Source organism: Mustela nivalis (genome assembly GCF_964662115.1).
Source record: "Mustela nivalis genome assembly, chromosome: 1".
Lineage (NCBI taxonomy): Eukaryota > Metazoa > Chordata > Mammalia > Carnivora > Mustelidae > Mustela > Mustela nivalis.
In genome coordinates, this window is record NC_139020.1 from 162585423 (window position 1) to 162601354 (window position 15932).

Below are 15932 nucleotides of genomic sequence, written 5' to 3' on the forward strand. Positions count from 1 at the left end.
AAGCTTATCTCCCCTTCCCATCTCCAGTCACCTGCCTATGAAACCTCCAGCTGGCTAATCCTTCTCAGCCTGCAGGTCCCCCTGGCCACTGGGAGACTAAGGCAGACTCATGCCCTGTCTGACTCTGAATCCCATTTTTGCATGGCATATGTTCCTCTCTTTCAAAGTGTGCATCTACCGAAAGTGTTTTGGGATTGCTGGTGGTAATGACAGCAGAGGCATTTGAATGGACTTAAAAGGGAAGCTCTCTGCCCATGGGCAGTCACTCAAACCTATAAAGCCTGAAGCTCCCAAGTGAGTTTCTCAGGACTCTTCTGGCCCACTGTTCATACCTGCTCCAGCTCCACTACCCCTCACCCACAAACCCTGTCCACACAGCATGGCAACCATCCTTCCTCCTCTTGCCCCTGGGCCACCAAAGTCTCCAACCTCCTGCTTTCAAGTGGGCAAGGAAGGGTGATGGAACAAGGTTACTGCAGCATACCCAGGATGACTCTGTGAATCACCCATGACCCTGGCTAGGAAACCATACCAAGGCCCTTTAGCAGAAACTAAAAATGATTCAAAGGAACGACTTCCCAAAGCATTCTCCAAAATATGCAGGCGTGTACAAAATCAACAGGCAAATCTGCATCTCGAATCAGACCCAGGACCACGCACAGTGAGTCACCTCATAGAGCTTTACAATGTCGGGGGTGTGCTCCTTCTCATCAATCTGCTGCTCTCTCTTAAGCAGCGTGTCCTTGCAGTGTGTACAGCAGCGGATCCGGTCGTCATCCTTTTCATCCAGGACGGAGCTTACACTGCTCACGCTGCTGATACTGCCCCGGCGGGAGCCATGGACACTGTTAGGTGACTGGCTGGGGCTGGTGTGGGTGCTCAGGGAATCTTTGCTGGCACTGGTGAGCTTGTCTGTAAAGCACAACACAAGACAGTTGGCAGTGAGCCTGCAGCCTCCAATCACCCCACTGCTCACAACAGAGGGGAGGCCACAGGAGCTGATCCAGATAACAGAGGAGGGGCCATAGGCACTGATCCAGGCTGTGTCTATGGGCAAGAAGCACCACACCTTTGCTTTCCCAAGGTCAGGCTCTGGTGGGAGGGACTCCCACTGCCAGCCAGGAACAAGACAGACAGCCAAGGAAGGTCTCTCCTTGAGGCTCTGAGGCCCATTCCTAACCTGACCCAACACAATCTACTTTCTGCCCAGACTATCCTGATAGACTTCCCCACTCCCAAACATCTGACTCCTACCCCTTCCAAAGCTCAGCTTCCAGAAGCCCTACTCTATTCCTTGAGGCAAAAACAATATGCCCTTCCTATCAGGTCCTACCATGTCATCCCTCTTGGAGCACTTTCTGCTTTTCTCCCTGTATAATAATTCTTCGTATACCCAGAGCTGCTCTATGAATCTGTGACTCTGGGAGGGTAGGAACTGTCTTATTCATACTTGTACCCCAATATAACCAACAGGGCTATCCCACAGCAGCGGCCCAGTAGATGTTAATTAGCAAGATAAGAAAAGTGAATAGTGTTTCAAAAGCATTGCTTATGAAGTCTCAGGTAAGACAGAAAGTCAGTCTCAGGGAGAAAGGGAAGGTTATTAAGGTAATGTGTGCCTGCTGGATGTCAGAACTGGACAGAGGAAGCACCTCCTTCTATCCCACGTTGTCCAGATGATCTGTAGCCAACAGCAGAAACAGAGTCAGCAAAACTCCTCAGGACTGCGAAACTACCCCAAATATCCGAGAATTGGCCTAAAGCCCATGAGATAACGTTTAGCAACTTTTAACCACATAAGACTCAAAGTTTTAGACCCTCTGGTTCCACCTAACCTTGTAGTCACCATCTGCATAATTCTCAAACATGTCCTCTACACTCCCCCAACTATTCTATCCTGCTCATCTACCAACCTTCCCCCAGGGCCCTACCACAGCTTCGCTCCTACTCTGCACTCTACCCAGGATCTCTCCTGCCCTACCTCTTTGAAATCCTGGCTGTCTTTTAGGCTCTTCTCAAACATCACCTCCCAAACCTGAGCATCCACACTCTTGATTCCTTCAGCACTCAGTGTCTCTCATATTATGATGTTACAGTCTGTTCTATATGACAATAAAGTGTGACTTTTTCAAAGGAAAGGACTAGCCTGCTGCTCATTTTCTAAGACTCTTTCTTATAGTCTCCTCTCAAAGCCTCAGCTGCCACTTCCAAGCAGAGCTGACAATGATTTGGTCAGCTCTCCTGGGTGTCTGATGCAACTTCTCTCACAGTACTTATCTCTTTATAAAGCAATTATTTGTAAGTCTGTATCCTCTGCTAGATGCTAGACCTTTTGCAGGAATGGACAATGCCTTATAATCCATAGGTGGGCAAACATGACCTGTAAACCAACTCCAGCCTGCTTTTGTATGGCCCTAGAGATAAATATGGTTTTTAAAAGGTTGTTTAAAACCTTTTTCAAAGGTTATTTTAAAAGGTTGTTTAAAAAAGGAAGAAGAAATGTCATAGAAACCAACTGTAGCACATAAAGCTTAAAATACTTACTATCTGCTCTTTTACAGGAAAAGTTTGCCAGCCCTTGTTACCCACCACTACCTATAGCAGGCCTCATGGAATCAATAAATGAATGAAGACCCCTTGGGACATTCACTTAAACAAAAACATTAAAAAAGTCACCCATTAGTGATCAGCAAGCAAACTAGTCACAAGAAGATCAGGGTCCAGGGCCCTGCATCCATGTTACCTACTTGCAAAAGGGAGGCTGATGAGCTCCATACATTTCTTGCACATAATAGACCCACAAAGGCGGCAATGGTGGCGGCGGTTACGGATGCTGAACTTATTCCCACAGTCTGGACAGAAAGGGACATCCTGGTCGTTGACCCAAGGCACCACGGACTTTTCTATTGCTTTGGGAAGAACAAAACAAAAATCAAGCAAACAGAAAAACTAGCCATTTGAAAAAGAGGTTTGGTCAGGGAGAAAGATAAATAGAATAAATGTGAGCAAAACTTTAGAGTTACCTCGTATCTTAGCGGACTCGGTATTTGTTCTATCAAAGGCAGTGAGCTGACAAGGAGAAAACAGTGCCAAATGGAATTAAACAGGTGATGTCAAACTTTTCACAGGCAAGAAGCATCAAGCAGGAATTCATACGTCTTCATTTTTTAAGTCTCTTCTGTCATCCCCAACCCCACCAAGTCACGAAAGCAACCTCACATTGGACAGAGTATTAGCTTTGCATCTAGAAGGCAGCTCCCTTCCCCATGATCTGATTCCCACTTTTTAGTGTCAGTTCTCCATTTAAGCAAGAACCAGGGGTAGCAAGGATCTGATAGGTGTGGCAACTGAAAGCAATGGGGAACTCCTGATTCTCCATGGTCCTCCCGGACCATGAAACTGGCAATTTATTTCTGCCCTACAAAGTACGCATCAAGAACTATACCCACAGTTGCTACCATACCCACCATACAATCCAGGTTATACACAACAAGCATTTCTAGGGTCAAAGTAGAATGGAGTGATTGTGGGTATTGAAGACACACTCTGGTACCACAGGACAAGAAGGCCCAATCCAGATGTTCCCACACTGAATGCTGACCATGGATGAGTACCCCTCAAAGACCCTGTCACCAGCTTCTGTTTGTTATTGAGTAAACACAGGTCCCACTGCATGACTATACTTTGGACACCCAAGAGAGGAAATAATTTGAAGGTAGAAAGGTTTTCTAGCAGCCAAGTGGGCTTCAGAGGAAGGAAAAGGAAAGCTGGATGTGTGGTAAGTCTGTCAACCTGGGCCATCTCCTACAGTAAAACCAGCTCAAGCTACAACTGTCTACCATGTCTACCACTGTCTGCGCCTCTCTAGGTGGGCTCAAGGTGGGGCATTTCTCTGCCAGCATCAAATACATACAACACACGTGATACAAACTCCAGAAATACAACTTTTTTTTCTCCCAATTTATACTTGCAGTAAAAAAAAGTTTTAAAACGACAAAATTTACCTTCTCTAACCTGATTATTAATTTATTGACTTCAACAACATAGTGGTCAATTCTGGCAGCTCGGTGTTTTTTGAAGTCAGAAAGATGGCTTCTCACAGCACCTAGAAGGACAGAAAATGGGGAGACAAACGACATGTCGTTTCTCTGAGACAGCCCCTCTCCCTTGCTGCTTATCCTCAATGAACTTCATTTTATTTTATTTTAAGATTTTATTTATTTATTTGACAGACTGAGATCACAAGTAGACAGAGAGGCAGGCAGAGAGAGAGAAGAGGAAGCAGGTTCCCTGCTGGGCGGAGAGCCAGACACGAGGCTTGATCCAAGGACCCTGGGACCATGACCCGAGCTGAAGGCAGAGGCTTTAACCCACTGAGCCACCCAGGCGCCCCTGTATTTTATTTTTTAAAGATGACTTTGTATAGTTTTAATATTGTATTTATTCATTTACTTATTTAAGAAAGAGACAAGAGGGGCGCCTGGATGGCTCAGTGGGTTAAGCCGCTGCCTTCGGCTCAGGTCATGATCTCAGAGTCCTGGGATCGAGTCCCGCATTGGGCTCTCTGCTCAGCAGGGAGCCTGCTTCCTCCTCTCTCTCTCTCTGCCTGCCTCTCTGCCTACTTGTGATCTCTCTCTGTCAAATTAAAAAAAAAAAAAAAAAAGAAAGAGACAAGAGTGCAAGAACTGGGGAGGAACAGAGGGAGAGGGAGACAGAATCCCAAGCAGACTCTGCACTGAGCACAGAGCCCAACATGGGGCTCAGTCCCAGGACCCTGAGATCATGATCTGAGCCGAAAACAAGAGCTGGACACTTAACCAACTGAGCCACCCAGGTGCCCCTATACTCGATGAATTTTATTTATTTATTTGTTTGTTTGTTTATTTATTTTAAGGTTTTATTTATTTGAGAGAGAGATGGAGAGACAGAGATAGCGAGAGAGAGCATAAGCAGGGAGTAGAGGGAAAAGCAGGCTCCCCACCAAGCAGGGAGCCCAACATGGGGCTCAGTCCGAGGACCCTGAGATCATGACCTGAGCCAAAGGCAGATGCCCAACCAACTGAGCCACCCAGGTGCCTCTTCAATGAATTTTAAACCCAAGTAGAAATTCAAGGAGTTTAAAGTCTTACTAAAAATTCAAAGACAAGCAAATGGAAACAAATTTGCTAAAATGTTAACCATGGTTACTTTGGAGGCCACAAAGCTCAATACCAGAGACCTCAGAGAATGGAGGAGGAAAGCCTGGACTGGAGCCTGCCTGTGCTCAAATTTCAATTTTGCCATATACTGTGTGACCTTGAACAAGTTCTTTAATGTTTGTGTCACTTGGGAGTACTCATCTACAAAATAGGGATAACAGTAGTACCTACTCCACAAGGTTGTTACAAGGATTAAAAATTTATGAAGTCCTTAGAATACTGGCACATGAATTTTTGGTAAAAAGGACAGTAACATTATGGGCAATTTTTAAACATCTCTCATACTTTTCTGTGCTTTCCAAAGTTGGTATGGTTTTGCATCAAAATAAAAACAGAACTTCTCAAAATAGCCCCCAAAAGGTAAATGCTAATGGATGTCACTGGAAGAGCTGGTTAAACTGGTACCTTGATCAGCACAGCAGCAAAGATCCAGGACAAAACTTCTTATACAAATGGCACCAAAACGCTTGTTGTTTCAGCATCACTGAAATATCCCCTCTTCCAAAACACCAGCCCCCACCCCAGCACCCAGACCACTTTCTCTTCCCAAGCATGGCCTGTTCACCTATAAGTTGTGCACCCCCTGGAGCTTCTCACATATTACACTCTGCATTATCCTTGCTCTTCTCTCCCCTAACCATACTCTCTAACATCTACATTTTAGTTTCAAATTCTTAGGCGTGACCATAGATTATTTTTTTTTTTAAGATTTTATTTATTTGACAGAGAGAGATGGATCTCGAGTACACAAACAGGCAGAGGGGCAGTCATAGAGAGAAGCAGACCCCCTGAGCAGAGAGCCCGACATGGGCTTAATCCCAGGATGCCAGGATTAACACCAAAAGCAGGTGCTTAATTAACCAATTAAGCCACCTAGGCACCCCAGCATGACCATAGATCTTAACTTTTAAAATTTGCCATTCACTTGACCTTCCACAATTGTAACTTCCTCCAGTTACTGAAACTGGTGAGTTAATCAGAAAATTGCTCTGATAATTTAACACTAGCAATCATGAGGCAGGCTCTCAAAAAGCTAATAAGAGGGCGCCTGGGTGGCTCAGTGGGTTAAGCCGCTGCCTTCGGCTCAGGTCATGATCTCAGGGTTCTGGGATCGAGTCCCGCATCGGGCTCTCTGCTCTGCAGGGAGTCGGCTTCCTCCTCTCTCTCTCTCTTCCTGCTTCTCTGCCTACTTGTGATCTCTCTCTGTCAAATAAATAAATAAAATCTTTAAAAAAAAAAAAAAGCTAATAAGAATTCACATGCCTGAAATTTCTCCTTCATGTTTCAAATTGACTTTCATATGTAACTCATTACTATATGTAAACTAGCACATGCTTTATTAATTTCAGGTGTACAACATACTCATTTGAAAATTTTTTGTCAATTTTTTGTTAATTTTAAGTAACTCTACACCCAAAAAAGTGCTCAAACTCACAATCCTGAGATCACAAGTCACACACTCATTCGATTGAACTAGCCAGGAGCCCTGATTTGAAAATTTCTTAAATTTTTATTTAATTTTACTATTTTTCTTACTAAAGTATAATTAACAATGTTACATTATACCATGTTTTTTTCTTTTTTCACAAGATTTATTTATTTATTTGAGAGAAAGAGAGTACAGAAGGGAAGGGAGAGGAAGAAGCAGACTCCCCGCTGAGCTGAGAGCCCAATGCAGGGCTCGATCCCAGGACCCTGAGATCATGACCTGAGCCAATCATGACCTGAATCAAAGGCAGATGTTTAACCAATGAAGCCACCCAGGCACCCCATACACAGTGGTTTGTTTGTTTGTTTGTTTAAGATTTATTTGTCAGAGAGGGGACTCAATGAGGGGCTCAATCCCAGGACCCTGGCATCATGACAAGAGCTGAAGGCAGACACTTACCAACTGAGCCACCCAGGCATCCCTATAGCGTTATTTTTATTTTTATTTTTTTAAAGATTTTATTTATTTACTTGACAGAGAGGGAGATCACAAGTAGGCAGAGAGGCAGAGAGATAGAGAGAGGGAAGCAGGCTCCCTGCTGAGTGGAGAGCCTGATGTGGGGCTCGATCCCAGGACCCTGAGATCATGCCCTAAGCCGAAGGCAGAGGCTTAACCCACTGAGCCACCCAGGTGACCCCCTATAGTGTTATTTTTAAAGCCATTTTCTCCTGTTATGATGAAAATGTTTCCACTCTCCAATATGGTAGGCATCAGCCACAGGTATAGGTTGAGCACTTGAAATATGGCTAGTGTATGATTGAGGAAATTACTTTTAATTTTATTTAATTTTAATTTACTTAAATTTAAATAGCCACATATAGTTAGTGTCTATCTTTTTTATTTTTTAAGATTATATTTATTTATTTGATAGACAGAGATCACAAGTAGGCAGAGGGGGCAGGGAGCAGGCTCCCTGCTGAGCAGAGAACCCAGTGTGGGGCTCAATCCCAGACCCTGGGATCATGACCTGACCCGAAAGCAGAGGCTTTACCCACTGAGCCACCCAGGGGCTCTAGTTGGTGCCTATCTTATCAGATAGTGCAGTTCTAAGATTGTTCTCATCCAAAAAGACCATTGTGGCCCTATAAGAAGAATATGGTAGCTGACTCTGCGTAAATATCAATTCTTTTTTTTTTTTTTAGATTTTATTTATTTATTTGTCAGAGAGAGAGAGAGCGAGAGCGAGCACAGGCAGTCAGAGTGGAAGGCAGAGTCAGAGGGAGAAGCAGGCTCCCTGCGGAGCAAGGATCCCGATGTGGGACTCGATCCCAGGATGCTGGGATCACGACCTGAGCTGAAGGCAGCTGCTTAACCAACTGAGCCACCCAGGTGTCCCAATATCAATTCTTCTTAGTGCCTGTTTCCTCATCTGTAAATGGGAACGAGCATCATGACCCATTCCACCTCATGAAGCTTTTGTGAAAGATGCAAAAGATAATGAAAATGAAAGTATAATAAAGCCTCAGGAGAAAAACATTTATCCACTGCATGGACAGAAAAGAAAATTAAGTTTTGTTATCATACAACAGTTAAAGGACATGTAAAATTAGCTAGCTCAAATTCATGTGGCATTTTTGGTAATACCTCTATTGAGATATTATTCACAAATATACAATCCACCACTTAAAGCATACAAATTTCAAGATTTTTAGCATATTCAGAGTTGTACAACCATCATCAAAGTAAATCTTAGAACATTTTCATTACCCCACAAAGATGATTTTTTAAAAAAGGATTTTATTTATTTATTTGAGAGAAAGAGAAAGGGAAAGTACAGAGGGAAAGGGAGAGGGAGAAGCAGACTCCCTGCTGAGTAGAGAGCCCAATGTGGGGCTCTATCCCAGGACCCTGAAATCGTGACCTGAGCCAAAGGCACATGCTTAACTGAGCCATCCAGGCGCCCCATTATGATTATTTTGAAAGTAGGCGATGGTATCATAATAATGTTTTTCAGAAAATTCTGTTGCACAAATAAATCAGTGAATGCCTCCCTAGGTAAATAATATCCCATGTGAGAAGAGACAGCCTAGTCAATGGAGTCTCTGCCTGGGCTGATGTCAAACACCTAGATCCCCATCTCGGTTCTGTAGTTTCTTAGCGGTTTGACTCAAAGCAGGTCCCCATCCAGTACCATGAGGATTAAATGAGTATCCATGTAAAACAGTTAATGCACTGCCTAACACAAAGCAGATGCTTAGCTCATTCTGATCCATTTTTGCCTCCTTCTGGGACATAAAGTCCATGAGAAACTTAGACCATTCTGGTTACTGATGCCTAAGCTGATTTTTTTAAAAAGATTTATTTATTTTAGAGCAACAGAGTGAGCATGTGATTGGGGGGAGGGGCAGAGGGAGAGGATCTTCAAGCAAACTCCCACTTAGTGCAGAGCCTGGACACAGGGCTCAATCGCATGACCTGTGTGAGACCATGACCTGAGCCAAAACCAAGAGTTGGACACTTAATTGACTAAGCCATCCAGGCACCCCCAATCCCACTTTTTTTTTCTCGGCTAACTCTTAAAACATCACCAAGAACTAGGACACCTGGGTGGCTCAGTTGGTTAAGCATCTGCCTTCAGCTCAGGTCATGACCAAGTCCCCCATCAGGCTCCTGCTCTGCAGGGAGTCTACTCTCCCTCTGCTTACCACTCCCTCTGCTTGTGCTCTCTCGCTCTCTGACAAATAAATAAATCTTTAAAAAAATGTATCAGTGAGAACATATAGACATGCAAACATTTGTTGAATGAATGAACAGAACTTCTTACCTAATTCCTGGGGTTCCCACATGTAAGGGTCAACCCCTCCATAACTGAAAGACTCATATCCTTGTGTCCCTGATTCTGCTCGGTCATCTCCTTCTCGTTTCAGCAGCCTGTTCTTGGCTTTCTTAGCCTTCTGGACAAGACCTTGAAAAATGAAACAAAACCATAAATGAATCCATAAACACCTAGTAAAAAGTCAGAAGAAATCTCAAAATACAAGAGCTGATGAAATGACTATACTTTATTTAAAAATTCTGGATCCCAAATAAAATTGCAATAATGAGGCCACAGTACTACAAATACCACAGAGCATTCATTTACAAGTCAGTAGTAGCAGTAAGTTGATTTATGTAGCCAAATATACAGCTAAATTATTACTCATTGCCAAATTTAAGAGCCCAATTAAAGTATAAAATCAAATCCAATGAAGGGACCAAGGCAATGGAAATGTTTTTTTTCCTAGATCTTAACTGTGGAGGTGGTTACATGGGTATATACATTTTTCAAAACTCACTGAATTGTACACATAAAAACTCATGTGTAAACTATATCTTACTTAAAGTTTTTTAAAAATTAAATTCTACAGTATTTATTTACCCTATGGACTCACAAGTAAACACTTTTTGTTTACTTCCAGGATGGGATTCAACCAAACCAATATCCCTGGGCTAGTGTTCCCCATAATAGTTAGCTATACACAGAGTTCTTCTTCCCCTCCTCTTTACTGAATGCATATGTGAGGATACCGACAAAAAGTTTCAAGAAACAGTTATAACACCTTCAACATAACACAAAGGGAACCAGACTTCATAAGAAGAGACAATAAATGCTTCCTGAATTGATTCTTTGCATGTGCTGGGCACAAAACAAAGTGCTTTCAAAAACTGGCAAATGTGTGCTCACACTCAGAGGCAGGTAGTATCCCTACTTATAAATGAGGACATGACATAAAGAGGGGGAAAACTTGCTGCACCCCAGATCACAGAGCTTATAAGGCAACAGGGCTACAAGTGGAAACCTCACCTATTTAAAATGAGAACCCCAGCTCTTCCCAGCCAGCGTAAATCAAAACTATGCCTCTGCAGAACAGGGCTTTTGCCACCTGTGCTGAGGTGAAAGGACCTGCTGTTTGTTAAAAAGGAACTGCAGTCAACTTGTGGGGAAAAAAATTCTTTATTCTATGTTGCTCTCATTAAGGTTCTTAAATTTTGGGTAATTATCCCTTTCTGTACCTAGAATCTAGAAGAAAATATTAGGTTTATTTTACTTACTTTTTTAAGGATTTTATTTATTTATTTGACAGAGAGAGCACAAGGAAGGGGAGGAGCAGAGGGAAGAGAAGCAGGCTCCTCGCTGAGCAGAGAGCTCAATGTGGGGCTCAATCCCTGGACCCTGGTATCATGACCTGACCCACAGAAAGATACTAAACCAACTAAGCCACCCAGGTGCCCCAAAAATATCAGATTTAATACAAAATACAATTCTTTTTTTTTTTTTTTTTTTAAAGATTTTATTTATTTATTTGACAGAGATCACAAGTAGGCAGAGAGGCAGGCAGAGAGAGAGAGAGGGAAGCAGGCTTCCTGCGGAGCAGAGAGCCCGATGCGGGGCTCGATCCCAGGACCCTGAGATCATGACCCGAGCCGAAGGCAGCAGCCAAACCACTGAGCCACCCAGGCGCCCCACAAAATACAATTCTTTTAGATTTAATAGATCAATACTTCATGGAGTTCCCACAATTTTGAAGTGCTCTGTCACCTGAATAACATTAAGAACACTACCAAAGCTTTTCAAAAACCTGGGGAATGCAGATATGGAGGGGCTGGCAGGCAGAGGGGGAAACTGCTAACGGCTACTCTGAGATGCCTTTCTCCCACTGGAAAAAATACCATCCACCAGAACTAAAGGACACCATCTAAAATGCATTCAAGTAACTCTCTTAACAACATGGGAGAGAAAACTTCCTGATGTAAACAAAGGATTAGCAAACAAGAAACTGGAGTTGGCATTCACTAATTCATTTTTGCAAACAAGACTAAACTGTGTCGGGTTAAACAGGCAGTCCATGCCATTTAACCACTTTATGAGGACAGAAGAACACTCTGGCAACCTTCCCAGGAGTAGCACTTCAAGAGGGGCCAATTAAGAACAATCCCATATGTTTTTAAAACCACAAAGCAGAAAAAAAAAAAAAATAACAACAACAAAAAAACACAAAGCAAAAGCCAATTTTCAACCACCCTTTCTTAGACTTACTGTGCAAGTGCTAAACTGAAGCTAAACCAGGGCTGCGGCCCAAACTCACTGACCACCTTCTACTAATGACAAATCTATACTTCGTTTTTTGTTTTTTTTTTAGATTTTATTTATTTATTTTTTTGACAGAGAGAGAGAGATCACAAGTAGGCAGAGAGGCAGGCAGAGAAAGGAGGAAGCAGGCTCCCTGCCGAGCAGAGAGCCCGATGTGGGGTTCGATCCCAGGACCCTGGGATCATGACCCGAGCCAAAGGCAGAGGCTTTAACCCACCAAGCCACCCAGATGCCCCTATACTTTCGTTCTTAAACTGCCTCCAAAACCTGATACCAAGGTTTGCTATTTTGGCTTCAACATTTCATTTGACAAAACCAGCAATGTCACAAAATTTCTAAAAACCAAAAGATAAATGAAGACATGACCTGCTTTTTAAAGGACTTTTTAAAAATCTTTGATGTCAATCTTTAAAACTTTCCTGATTCTGAAACAAAGAAAACTCCCACACAAGCAAGACTTCCTTCCTGACTAGACAAATGATCATTAGACTAAAGGAATGTTTAACTCAATTTCTTAGTTCTTCTGAGGCAGAGTGGGGGAAAAACAGAGGGAAAAACACAAGAAAATCCTTTCAAGTTTTTTTCACAACTCATAAAATTTATACTCTATTATTCTTTAAGTGAATTCCCACAGCTATTACTCCCTAAGTTACCTTAAACATTTTTCCTCTAATAAACAGGGAACCACAGGAAGTTGGAAGACATTGTCTAACCTGTGTACCCACTAGCATCAAAGTCTTTAGTGACATCACAGTATATGACTCAGTTCAGCTCACACTCAGGCTGGACGAGAACTAAAAATCACAGAGGTCCTTCAGCTGTCCAAGGAAACCTAGATCATCAGTTTGCATTCTAGCTGTAGAACAAACTGTGATTGGAACACAGGGTCTGGTATCATCTGTGATGCCAAGTGGAAAGAGCAGCACTAGACTCAGAGGTGACAGAAGACCTGGGGTCAAGGCCTAGCTCTGCCAATTCCTATGTGACCTTGGATAAGTCACTCAACATTTCTGAGCTTCACTTTTTCTCTGCAGAATGAAACCAACCACCTTCTTGCAGAGTTTCTCTAAGAATCAAAAGAAATAATATTTATGAAAAAACTCCGAAAACTAGAAAATGCAAAACATTTTGGGAGGGAGGCCTTCTAATAGTTTGGGCTCTCTCCTCCAGCCTCTCCAGACAGAAGCCACCTCATTTACCACAGACCTCAGGATTTTGAAAATATTTGACTTTGTCATGTTTCTGGACAGAGGTCATAAATATTAATGGTTTCGACAATTTTTTCTGAACTGAAAAGTGAGACATGGAGTGGGACTATTTGATTACAGGGGCATGTGACTCACATGTGTGGAGGCCAAATTCCACTTAGAAATACATGATCCTCCCTTCCTCTCTCACTCAACACAGAATTGTGAATATACTTCCAGACCTTTTTAACCTCATTGCCTTCAGAAATGCTGCCAGCTGGGAGAAGCAGGTGAAAGTGAGTTCCAGAGAAGTGGCATCATATTTAAGAGTTAGAATCCGAAGTTTCAGAAATGATCACTATGTATGTTAAAATTGCTTTGAAAAAAATCATTCCGCTTCTCTCTATGACCTGAGGCCTGGGAAGCTCAAAAACCAAGTTTAACTTTTTGGATTATTTCTCCTTGCTTTTCAACTATGACCTTCCTTTTTCTGGGCTGCAGAGGACAACGTACAGTGAAGAAGGAAGAATGGCAGAAGGCTTGAATTTGTGACAGGGAAATGGGTGTACAGTGTGCCTCCACTTTCAGAGCAAAGGAAAGGATTCTTCAAATTCTTCAAATTCTTAGAGGCTGGCAATTAGATAATTCAGTGTAGCAAGAGAGAGCAAAGCATAAGAATTACATTTACTAGGTTCAAAGTTAGACCCTGCCTCACTGTGTGACTTCAGGCAACTTATCTAATTTCTCTGTGACTATACCCTCATGAGTAAAATATGTCTCACAGCCCAACAGTTATTGCTATAATTAAATGAAGTTTATTCATAGGAAGGCTTTGAACAATGCCTGGCACATGGTAAACATAAGATACATGTTCATATATGTTCACTGTTATTATTATCAATTTTCTATTGTTTATTATGTTCTGGTGGCATCATGGAAGTTAATGAAACCATCCCATGAGTTAACTCTCCCAGTAACAGAATAGGATAAGCAAAAAGTTCTTGCCTCTTACTTTTAATTTGCCCTTTGACATCACGGTCTTCCCCAGAGTGCTCTTCCTCATAATGTGACTGAAGTTGATAGAAAGACTGCAGGTTCTTCAGGCACAAAGGGCAAAGGAAGCCCTCCCTCACTTCCCCAGGGTCATCCAAAGAAGCCATAGCAGTGTCCCTTTCAACCCCTGCAAGGCAGGGGCCTCATGCCAGGAGTCAGCTTGATTCCTCCCCAAGGGACCAGGGCTCTCACAGCATTAGCTTAACCAAGCAGCACACAGATGATGGGGAAGTGGTATCATGGCCCTGGATAAGATTTCCTCTGTGGAGTAGGAGAAGCTCTGGAACAGGAAAGAAGAAGGGGAGAAGAAAAAAAAAAAAAAGCCAATTCAAGCAAATTAGCAGCAATTGAGAATTTTCTTTGTTCTTTTCACAGTTCAACAAGATTACTTAATGTTTGTTCCCTACAAGTTTGATAATACAAAACTGGATTTTCTCAAATCCTTACACCAAAACACAAAACCTTTAAATATCTGAGAACATCACTGGACAGTGGCAACTCAATGAAGTACGGAGCACTGATTTCTGAAGATAAGAAAACTGAACTTCAAAAGCAAACAGTACCAAGGCAATTCTCTCACATTCACTCCAACTGGTCCAACTTCATAATTTGTATGCCATTTTAGTCACTAGGGAAATGTCTGAAGTACTTACAAATACACAGAAATTTTTCCCTCTTCACCTTGGTCATCTATTCAACCACATATATACTGAGCTCTTACACCTATATCAAAAATGCAAATAGAAAAAGAAAAAACAAACAAAAGGGCAAAGGAAGCCCTCCCTCACTTCCCCAGGGTCATCCAAAGAAGCCAAACAAAAATCCCAACCTTTGTCTAAAGAGGAGCATTAGAAACCCAGTGGTAAAAAGAAAAATCTACTTTGTGTTTTATATTTGTACTTTCTCTATAATAGATTTACTGGATTTTATGAGCCAATAAATGACAGTTGGACAACAAGCCTGATGTTTCCACTGCTTCAAAAACAAAAGGATTTGGTGCTTAAACAATTCAGGGCTTAATAAGTTACATTTTTACTTTTACTGGGCCATGGCAAAGTCACTTCCAATGTCACCAAAGAAAAACTCCCAGTCAGAGGGAGAATCCAGACAAAACCATTCCACAAAAGCAGAGAAATTTCTCCCCAAGATCCTGAGGTCACAAACCACAGGAGAGAGTAAGAGGAAATAAATTACCCTCAGCTTTGCATGGAACTGATTAGAGGCCTGTGAAGAGGGACTGCCTGGTCCTCAAAGCAGAAGGGCAGCTGTGACCCAGAAAATAAACAAATGAAATGCCAGGACCCTGTTTGGTTTTTTTTTCCTCTAAGAATCTACATACACACAGATCTCAGTCCCTTTTCCAGTCACAGAAATAGTGGCTTCACTTCCCACCCCAGCCAGTGGTTCCTCAGATGCCCTGACTCTGAAAGCCCCCTTCCTTCCCATGCATTCACCATAACAACCACAGATCAAACACACACACACACACACACACACACACCCTTCACATCTCAACTCAACCTTACTTCCTCAAGGAAATGCCTCTTACTTGAAGCATTCTACCTTGGGACAGCTCCTGCACTTCCTTCAGGGCACTTACATCAATTTATAACCACAAATACATAAAATAACTAAGTATATAAGACTCTAAGCTCTGTAAGGGAAAAAACTATGTGCGTTTTCCCCACTACATTATCCCCAGGGTCTAGCACATTCCCTGGCACCTACTACGAAGAAAGGCAATAAAGCCTCAAGAATGAATGAATGCGTCACCGAACTCTAAAATCACATAACCAAACACAACACAAACCAAAGAAATGTACTAGAAACCACGAGGCCAGACCCCACAACCATAACGTACGCAAGCCCCTCACTTCTTACACCACGTAAAAATTAAACATAAAATCTACATATCCTGAAATTATACACCCAGC

The 15932-nt window shown here is 42.5% G+C and overlaps 1 protein-coding gene across 3 annotated transcripts in view; it reads right to left on the reverse strand.

Annotated features, from left to right (window-relative positions):
* Positions 1–15932, reverse strand: part of RBSN (rabenosyn, RAB effector) — a 29817-nt gene that overhangs the window by 13238 nt on the left and 647 nt on the right. The window contains exons 2-7 of one of the 3 annotated variants that reach the window (XM_082748057.1): positions 13958–14278; positions 9452–9592; positions 4005–4105; positions 3024–3069; positions 2748–2909; positions 671–912 (exon numbers count right to left, since the gene is read on the reverse strand). In XM_082748057.1, the coding sequence (XP_082604183.1) occupies positions 671–912; positions 2748–2909; positions 3024–3069; positions 4005–4105; positions 9452–9592; positions 13958–14105 (840 nt within the window). In that variant the 5' untranslated portion in view covers positions 14106–14278. Of the gene's footprint in view, positions 1–670; positions 913–2747; positions 2910–3023; positions 3070–4004; positions 4106–9451; positions 9593–12411; positions 12466–13950; positions 14279–15932 lie in introns of those variants that run through there. The other 2 variants (XM_082748058.1, XM_082748059.1) reach the window with 2 other exon arrangements.